This window comes from Hyperolius riggenbachi, chromosome 3 (genome assembly GCF_040937935.1).
Source record: "Hyperolius riggenbachi isolate aHypRig1 chromosome 3, aHypRig1.pri, whole genome shotgun sequence".
NCBI classification, from domain to species: domain Eukaryota; kingdom Metazoa; phylum Chordata; class Amphibia; order Anura; family Hyperoliidae; genus Hyperolius; species Hyperolius riggenbachi.
The window spans coordinates 226,673,737-226,684,095 of record NC_090648.1 but is presented as its reverse complement, the minus strand read 5'-3'; the positions used below and the strand labels follow the sequence as shown (position 1 = coordinate 226,684,095).

General features: G+C 40.1%; 1 protein-coding gene across 1 annotated transcript in view; it reads right to left on the bottom strand.

The window, feature by feature from the left end:
• Window positions 1–325: 325 nt before the first annotated feature.
• The window catches only part of LOC137563441 (guanylyl cyclase-activating protein 1-like), a 28,521-nt gene continuing 18,487 nt past the window's right edge, over window positions 326–10,359 (bottom strand). The window contains exons 3-4 of the mRNA XM_068275878.1: window positions 3,939–4,029; window positions 326–1,636 (exon numbers count right to left, since the gene is read on the bottom strand). Of these exons, the coding sequence (XP_068131979.1) occupies window positions 1,509–1,636; window positions 3,939–4,029 (219 nt within the window). The 3' untranslated portion in view covers window positions 326–1,508. The remainder of the gene's footprint in view (window positions 1,637–3,938; window positions 4,030–10,359) is intronic.

Here is a 10,359-nt window from a genome sequence, read left to right as displayed (position 1 = left end):
CCCATGAAACAGTTGAGGTCATGTGATCACAATTTTTGTGATAATAAAGGTATGTCAGGTTTTTCAAGCAGCCTGAAAAGCAGTCTGACAACAGAAAGGGGAGGGAGTTCTTTTACTAAAATAAAATAGGCTGGCCTAGGACTTTAATTGTCATAAGTGTTTTAAGAAACAGAATCAGACTTCCTTAGACCTTTCTTCCTTTGCTTAAAATGGCTTTTTTTTAATATTGGAGAAACCCAAGTGCATTATTTTTTGAAATAATACATTCTGTAAACATACAAGTACTAAACGCCATTAGAAAATATTTTCTCCAGACACACAAATCTAATATTTACATTTTATTACAACTTCTTACAAAGCAGCAATTTATATACAGCATGCAAAAGGCACAGACATACATGAGACAAAAATACCGGTATGTTCTTACGGAATAAGAACATTTCTGTACATTCAATGTTAATAAACCACTTTATAATAGGCTTATATACTGTACAGAGCATCACATGTCAATGCACTGTACACATCGTCTTAGCTCAGCTGTTCATTACATAGCTTTTTGTTCTTTATTTTAGCTCCACACATGTCAGTATTTACAAATGTCTTAAAATACTACATGTATATGTTTTTTTGAAAGCACAGCAAAACCCAGACCTGTAAGAACTGTACAAGGCAAACTCTTATCACAATCAGGGTTATGCGTGAATATAAATAGTGTATAGAAGTCAGTAGAATATCTGTTTCATGAGCTAAATGTGATTCCCACTTCCCTACAACTTGCTTCCTGTTTTGTCTAGATTCAGCTGCTGGGTGGGTCGGTCAGATGTGACACTAAGCAGGAAGGACAAAAGCCTGACTACATGTCCCAGAATCCCTGCATTACAGTAGAAATCTACAGGAAGGGTAGGAATCTATTGTTCACACAGCTACAAAAAGATATTTCTCAATTTGGAAAACTTCATTTCAAAAGGTAATACTTTACACCAATTAACATAACTGCTTTCAGAATGTGTTTGGAACAATGTAGATTCAGCTGAATATTAGCTAGTTGCATATTTTGCTAATGCTACATTTGTTCTTATTTTTCACGGTTCCTTCTTATCTGCCATACGTAAATGCACTTTTGATGTTGTTGCTTCTTCCTCCTTGTCACGCACAAACATCCTCTCATGCCTTCCATGCTGCCTTTACTAAGCACACAGCCTTCTTCATGCCTGCCTTGATGACAGCTTACATTAAATACCACCGGATAAGTCCTTTAAATACATTAATTCTGTGTTGTCCAACTTTGGACTAACACAAAACCACCTGGTGATGCGTTCGTCTTCCTTCCTGGTGTTGCATGTCTTCCTTGACATGAAAAATATTTGATTTTCTGTTGTAATTCTATTAGCATATTGGAGGCTAATCTAATACTGTTGCGTGGATCTTATCCAGGATGACAGTAGTTCCACAGTATCAGTAAAGTATATTTTTTAAACCATTTTCTCAACAAGGCTGAAGCCACTGACTCAGACACTGTGCCTTCGATTGTTAATCATGGTCATGATGTGAGTCAGATCCAGACTTTTCATCATCACGTCCATAAACTCCTCATCTTTCCGTGCTCCCTCCACAAATTCTTCCAAAGACAACTCACCTGTAAAGGAAAAAATAAAAAGAAAAAGACTGAGAATGCTCACAGAGTCCCTCTGGGTATCAGATGGAAGTGAGGCACTAGAGAGATAGACTCTTTGCCAGAAGTTACTAGAAGCAATCAATGAATAAGGATGGCCGATGAGATGCAAATAATTCTTATGCAAATGTATACAGCTTACAAATGGACCCATCTAATTTTACGTTAGACGGATTTGTTCCATGTCCAAGCTTGACCATCCTTAGCAGTAAAGTACTTTACTGAATAAAGTTATCAGGACAAATCATAGATGCAGAGGGTAAAGGTGGCCACTCACTCATCATTCAACCAAAATGTTCAATGTTCACCTTTTTTAAAATGAAAATGAGCAAATTTATAGAAAAATCAACTTTTTTAATCAGAAAAATTGTTGAATTTTCAATCTTTTGATGTTTCAGGTACGGTAGAAAATGTTGATACATTTTTTTAAAAAAAAAAAGAAGGGAAGATTCATTTGATAAGGATGCTCAAAATGTAATCCCTACTCCAAAAATAAGCCCTAGTTACAGTTCATAAATAATTATATTGAAATAGTGTCCAAGCAGCTATGGTATACATGTAAAAAAGTAAAATTAATTGCCAGTAAAATGCAGCAGGACAGATAGACCCTTCACCAAGGAAAGCAGACTCCCAAAAGAAGACCCCACATGACCCAAAACAATACGGGCTGGCAAGTGCTGGGCTCTCAATAAATGACTTTTGTACATGGAAAAAGGAAACTTTGAAAAGTTATGATGTTCCAGAATGTGACTATATTTGAATAAATACTATTTTTTTTAAATATTCTTTATTTAGAATAATTTTGTGTAAATAGATACAAATAGGAATATTTTTTGTTTGTTCAAGAATAAATGTAGATTGTTGTTCACAGAAAAAATGTAAACATCCTCTGAAAATAAGCCCCACCCCGTCTTTTGGAACAAAAAAACAAAGACAATGGGCCTGATCTGACTCACTTTTCCCCCTAAGTTTTCTCCTAGGTGATATTTTCACTTTGTAAATAAAATTCTGAGTTCAACAGGAGATGAAAAATTATCTCCTAGGAGAAAATGTAGGAGAAAAAGTGAATTGATTCGGATACATTGTCTTATTTTCAGAAAAACAGGGTATCTATACCTACACACTGGACTTTTTATAATAAATCCAAGATTTACTGAAGACAATCTGTTTCTGCATTTAACTGCAATTGAATACATACTAATCAAACCTTGGTATGAATGAAGTCGGGGTCCAAACATTTGCTACTTACAGCAGTCAAAATTTTGCTATTTACAGATTACAAAATATTTGTCTGTTCCAATATACAAGAACCCGGACCCAGAGAGGGGTTATTGTGAGTATTGGTGATACTAGAAAAAATATCTTCATAATGTATAAGGATATAAATGTGTTTCTGCATAGTGTATACTTATCAAAATCCCACATACCAAAGTGTTTTCTGTACTATATTTGTAATTTATTGGTTGTATTGGTTGCAGTTACCCTCAGGACTACATTTTTTTGAAATAAAGAAAATGGAAAGGATATTTCTTTTTTTCATTTTTCCCCATCAAATGCAAAGGGTTTAAAGAGACACTGAAGCGAAAAAAATATATGACATAGTGAATTGGTTGTGTACTATGAATAATTACTAGAAGATTAGCAGCAAAGAAAATATTCTCATATTTTTATTTTCAGGTATATAGTGTTTTTTCTAACATTGCATTATTCTATAATATGTGCAGATTACACAACACTCAGCATTCAAAATGAGTCTTTCAGAGCAGTCTGTGAACTAATGACCTCTCCTCTAGCAGAGGAAAAGTAAATAGTCCAGGAACAGTTGAGATAATAAAAGTCAGATAACAGCCCTCTCCATGACTAACTTAGTCGGAGAGCTTAATGGCTTCTTTGCATAGAGATAACAACTAGAGTTTCTCAACTCTTCCTGTACTGGAAACAATTAGACTGATGTATCTGATCTTAATGTTTTATTTCTTAGCTGTACTACACATACAAATCATAATATAATTTTTTTTTCGCCTTATTGTCTCTTTAAAGGGAAACATAACAAGGTGTTAAATAAACATATTGCCTTAGTTATATTGGGTATTGCAAATAATCTTTGAATTATGTTTTCCCTTGCTTGTAACATGCTTTGCCTTATTTCTGAAAAAGCATGATGATGGTTACAAATTCTGCAGGATCCATGTGAGAAAAATTGTAATGGACCAGTACAAAGACAGAATAATACATCATCTCTCATGAAGATAAACGTGGTTCTCACCATCTCCATTTACATCAATCTTATCAAATACTCGATTGGTAAACTCTTCAGGGGTTGTGTCATGATCGCAGCCATTAATCGCTCGTACTGCCTGGGGTGGAGAAAATGAGAAAACAATTTCGGTGAAGTTTCACTGGATAGGCGTAAAAAAAAAGAATTAACTCTAAAAATAATTCTTGTCAAACTCTACATACATACATTAGCAACAAAAAGTAGATTTAACTTTTCTTAGGAATTTTTTCAAGGTAATTTTAAAAGTATCTAGCATTAATGTCCATGTCTTCACTTTAAAACGTACCCGAGATGATTCAAAGGTAAAAAAGGGGCTGGAGGAAGCCCTAGGTAGTTATAAATTCTTACTTTTCAATCATACCACTTAAGGACCAGCCGAATTCTGGCTGATCTGTGCTGCGTGGGCTCTCCAGCCCACAGCACAGATCAGCAGGCAGCCAGGGCGACCAGACTTCCCCCCTTTTTTCCTCACTAGTGGGATGTCCTGCTGGGGGGGTCTGATCGCCGCCGGCTATATTTGTGTTGCGGGGGGTGCTCCTCAAAGCCTTCCTCCACAGCGTTTTCCGCCCTCCCTGGCTTTCCCTCCCCTCCTTTACCTGGGCGGCGCAGGACGGGGATCCGTCCTGCGCCGGAACTGACAGGCTTCAGCCTATCATATGCCGGCGATCCCCAGCCAATCAGAGGCCGGGGATCGCCGATCTCCTTTATGGCGCTGCTGCGCAGCAGCGCCATATGATGTAAACAGCGGTGATTTCTTCCCCGCGTGTTTACATGTCGCCTGCAAGCCGCGATCGGCAGCTCGCAGACTGTTCACGGAGACACCTTCCGTGAACTGGCATGGAAAGGCCGCTGAAACGAGCGGCCATTTCGATGCTATACCACTAACGACCTGCTGACGCCTATCGGCGTTAGGCGGTCGTTAAGTGGTTTTTAAACACAGATTAGCCTTGAAAGAGGAAAAATAAAAATAAAACATAACTTTTAATGAAAGATCAAAGATAAAAAACGTAGTAGCACTGCTAGCACATAATTGTTTGGTGACAAAACAGTGGAAGGTGATACCAATGAATGGTAATATCCTCAGCTTACATTGCAAGGGATAAATTCACTCTTCTCACTACACTGATACATACAAACATACACCCCCCTACATTAACAACCTAACATGTTTTGGCCCCTCTATAAGTGGGAACCTTCCTCAGGGGAACAAAAAGTACTAAACCTACCAGGTGCTAAGTGCTAAAGTGCATTAAAAACAGTACATTGTAATTTATCACAAGTAACAGTATGATAGCATGTTGGCCTAAGCAGCAGTGTTGGCTGCTTAGGCCAACATGCTTGCTAAAAAAAAAAAGCCAGATACTTACCTAAGGAGAGGCAAGGCTCTAGGTCCTAATGAGCCTTCCATCTCCTCTCCCGGTGCCCTCGGTGCAGCGATGTCCCCAGGAGCATTATTTGACTAGTTTGGTCAAATAGTGCTCGCTCTGCTGGCGAAGGTGACTTAGGAAAGTCTTCGGGAGCCCGAGTGCTCCCGAAGACGGGTCGCTCCATACTAGATATGGGCTAATCACTGTTTGCTTAATATACTGTATACAGGTCCTTCTCTAAAAATTAGCATATTGTGATAAAGTTCATTATTTTCTGTAATGTACTCATAAACATTAGACTTTTTATATATTTTAGATTCATTACACACAACTGAAGTAGTTCAAGCCGTTTATTGTTTTAATATTGATGATTTTGGCATACAGCTCATGAAAACTCAAAATTCCTATCTAAAAAAATTTGCATATTTAATCCGACCAATAAAAGAAAAGTGTTTTTAAAACAAAAAAAGTCAACCTTCAAATAATTATGTTCAGTTATGCACTCAATACTTGGTCGGGAATCCTTTTGCAGAAATGACTGCTGCAATGCGGCGTGGCATGGAGGCAATCAGCCTGTAGCACTGCTCAGGTGTTATGGAGGCCCAGGATGCTTCGATAGCGGCCTTAAGCTCATCCAGAGTGTTGGGTCTTGCGTCTCTCAGCTTTCTCTTCACAATATCCCACAGATTCTCTATGGGGTTCAGGTCAGGAGAGTTGGCAGGCCAATTGAGCACAGTAATACCATGGTCAGTAAACCATTTACCAGTGGTTTTGGCACTGTGAGCAGGTGCCAGGTCGTGCTGAAAAAGGAAATCTTCATCTCCATAAAGCTTTTCAGCAGATGGAAGCATGAAGAGCTCCAAAATTTACTGATAGCTAGCTGCATTGACCCTGCCCTTGATAAAGCACAGTGGACCAACACCAGCGGCTGTGGGTACTCTTGAAACTGGACTTCAGGCATTTTGGCATTTCCCTCTCCCCAGTCTTCCTCCAGACTCTGGCACCTTAATTTCCAAATGACATGCAAAAGTTGCTTTCATCCGAAAAAAGTACTTTGGACCACTGAGCCAGTACTGCTTCTCTGTAGCCCAGGTCAGGAGCTTCTGCCGCTGTTTCTGGTTCAAAAGTGGCTTGACCTGGGGAATGCGGAACCTGTAGCCCATTTCCTGCTCACGCCTGTACATGGTGGCTCTGGATGTTTCTACTCCAGACTCAGTCCACTGCTTCCGCAGGTCCCCCAAGGTCTGGAATCGGTCCTTCTCCACAATCTTCCTCAGAGTCCGGTCACCTCTTCTTGTTGTGCAGCGTTTTCTGCCACACTTTTTCCTTCCCGCAGACTTCCCACTGAGGTGCCTTGATTCAGCACTCTGGGAACAGCCTATTCGTTCAGAAATTTATTTCTGTGTCTTACCATCTTGCTTGAGAGTGTCAATGATGGCCTTCTGAACAGCAGTCAGGTCGCAGTCTTACCCATGATTGTGGTTTTGAGTAATAAACCAGGATGGGAGTTTTTAAAAGCCTTGGGAATCTTTTGCAGGTGTTTAGAGTTAATTAGTTGATTCAGATGATTAGGTTAATTGCTCGTTTAGAGAACCTTTTAATTTTATGCTAATTTTTTGAGAATTTTGGGTTTTCATGAGCTGTATGCAAAAATCATCAATATTAAAACAATAAAAGGCTTGAACTACTTCAGTTGTGTGTAATGAATCTAAAATATATGAACGTCTAATGTTTATCAGTACATTACAGAAAAAATTTAACTTTATCACAATATGCTATTTTTTTGAGCAGGACCTGTACATAAAATTGGCACTTGGCAGAAAATAATGTGAAATGTCAATGCAATGAGGCAAGATTTCTATACCTTGTCTACATATCGAGAGAACATAACTTTAGCTCTGTATTTCTCTATTTAAGGAATCATTTATTTTGTAAGGAAATATGAAAACAAAACATTGATGACATTAATAATCTCTTATTACTGAAGCTAGTATAACCATTACCATCAAAGGGGACTGTGATCTAATAGATAATAAAATAAGATGATACTAACTTTACAAACCACTCAGAAGTAGTTTTTTTAAATACTGTATATTCATGTGTAATTACTTTACATTTTAAACAATTACAGTCTTTGTTTTTTTTTGTTTTTTGTTTTAGAAATTTTGCTGAATAAGTGTTTGTTTATGCAGTAGGCCATAAAGTGAGAAAGTGTATATTGTAGAGAGCAGAAAGAGAGGGGTACTGTGAAGTTGAAAATAGGTGGGCTGAGGCCGTATACATAACATGTAAATACATAACAGGTACTCAAACTGTTAGATGGGTCACCAGTGCATGCCCGTTTTTAAGGAAAATTGTTGCTATCAGAAACAGAAATAGGGCCCTAGGTGAGCAACAATTTTGGGACCACCCTTAATGGCCACCTGGCTTTTTTTGTAATATTTGTTGGGGGGAGGGGGGGGGTTAGCATAAATCAGGTAGTTAGACTATTTCAGGCCTTAGGCACCTACCTACGTTGCCTTGTGGATAATCCGGCTCTGGTTGCTATGATTAGTATGTTACTAATTTGACTTACATATCTATGTCAGGTCACGGGGTCATTTCTAATTTAATCTCTACAACAGCTTAGTGTTTAGCAGATTAATGCTCTTAATAGCAGGTAATCATAACTAATTTTAAATCCAGATAAATTGCCAGGACAGCTCAGCAAGCACCTTGAGACTCGTGTATATACAGTAGACTTGGTTTTTAATATCACCTCTATGCTGATGACGCCCGCGTAAGAGCAATTCAGAGTCCAGCAATTGACGGACCCCGAATTACATCTCGGAATCCGGGTTACTATGACTCAGAGAGGAGTTTAGCAGCAGCAGGGAGAGCCATCATTCAGCTCGCCCTGCGCCCAACACACTGATGGCCATTGTATCCGTACATGCATATTACCACATTAACTACACCCTCCTACTTCCATCTCAGCAACAGTGCCAGAATTCGTCCCTTCCTTCCACAGGAGGCTACATAAATGCTTGTAGATGCTCTAAACATCTCTTTGTCTTGACTATTGTAACGTCCTACACGTTGGTCTACCAAAAATCACACGTCCCTACTGAATTATGCTGTCCCCTCATCCACCTCTGCTCCCACTCGTCCGATGCAGCCCCCCTCTGCCAATCTTTACACTTGCTACCTATTACCCAAAGGATCCACTTGAAACTCCTCACCCTATCAAACAAAGCTCTACATAATTTGTCACCTCCTTACATTTCCTCATTGATCTCCAGATACCATCCCACCCAGAACCTTCATTCCTCCCAGGAGACTCTCTTGTACGTGAGCTTAGTCACCTCCTCTCACTAACGCATCCAGGACGAGTATCATCTCTTTTATGGAACAGCTTGAAAACGTACTCTCGAAACCCACTAGTTCAGACAAGCCTATAATTTGCTATAGGTAACACTGGAGGTTCATTGCCTTCTCCACTAACTTGGAGTCTCCTTTCCTAATGTCTCCAACCCACTACTCTCTAGAGTGTAAGCTTGCAAGGACAGGGATCTCCTCCTAGTGTTTCTTATTCTGCTGTAATTTATCATATGAACATCTACCAGTATTGGTGATGTCTCAAAACACACATAAACTACGTATTTGTATATTTATTGCGGGGTTTCCTGATTGTACATAGTTTTGAACAACTCATGTATCTGTGTGATCCACTATTTGTTTTGTACTATGTACATCGCCATGGAAGATGTTGGCACTATATAAATAAAAAATAATAATATTAAGTAGATATTAACCACCCTGGCGTTCTGATAAGATCGCCAGGGAGGCTGCGGGAGGGTTTTTTTTTAATAAAAAAAAACTATTTCATGCAGCCAACTGAAAGTTGGCTGCATGAAAGCCCACTAGATGGCGCTCCGGAGGCGTTCTTCCGATCGCCTCCGGCGCCCAGAATAAACAAGGAAGGCCGCAATGAGCGGCCTTCCTTGTTTTGCTTAGATCGTCGCCATAGCGACGAGCGGAGTGACGTCATCCGACGTCCTGACGTCTGCCGCCTCCGATCCAGCCCTTAGCGCTGGCCGGAACTATTTGTTCCGGCTGCGCAGGGCTCGGGCGGCTGGGGGGACCCTCTTTCGCCGCTGCTCGCGGCGGATCGCCGCAGAGCGGCGGCGATCAGGCAGCACACGCGGCTGGCAAAGTGCCGGCTGCGTGTGCTGCACTTTATTTCATGCAAATCGGCCCAGCAGGGCCTGAGCGGCAGCCTCCGGCGGTGATGGACGAGCTGAGCTCGTCCATACCGCCAGGCTGGTTAAAGTGGATCAGAGATGAAAAACTAACTATAACAAGTAACTTGTCTATATATCTTATCTAAAATGTAGATAGTTTACACAGCAAATCTAGCTGCAAACAGCTTTGATGGAATATGATTGATTATTCCTGTGATACAATGACAGCAGCCATGTTGTTTGTAAACATTACACAGAAGCAGGTTTATCTGCATCTTGAGCAAAAATACCTAATCCCCCCTCCTCCCTCCTCCCCTCTGCCTCTGAAATCTCTGGCCAGTAATACCTCCCCCTCCTCCTGCCCAGACTGAGCTCCCATGAGCCCTTGCTACTGTCTGAAAGTGCCTTGGCTCTCTGGAAACCTGTGGGCGTGGCTTCTTTAGTTTATAGGGAATTAGAGTATTAAAACAAAAACAAAAAAGTATTTGGCTTGAGGAATGCCCTATAAACAATAGGAAAGGAACACAATTATGAAATGAGTAAAAGTTCATTTCGGATCCACTTTGTTAGGCGTGTATGCAAGGGCAGACTCGGTCATGTGACCAAGCAGACTGAGGGATAAGGGGCAATATATGTGCAGTGCATGTGTGTTGGATATTAACAGTGTGAAAGTGGAACTCATGCCTAAGTTTGTATCTTAGTCTAAGATAGAGTGGGGGAGTCTGGAGGGTTTCATTACTGTCTGCGCCCTTGCTAGAGCATTTTCCACTCAGTCTATTAAAGTAACTACAATAACAGAGACAGGAAGTGGAGGGGATA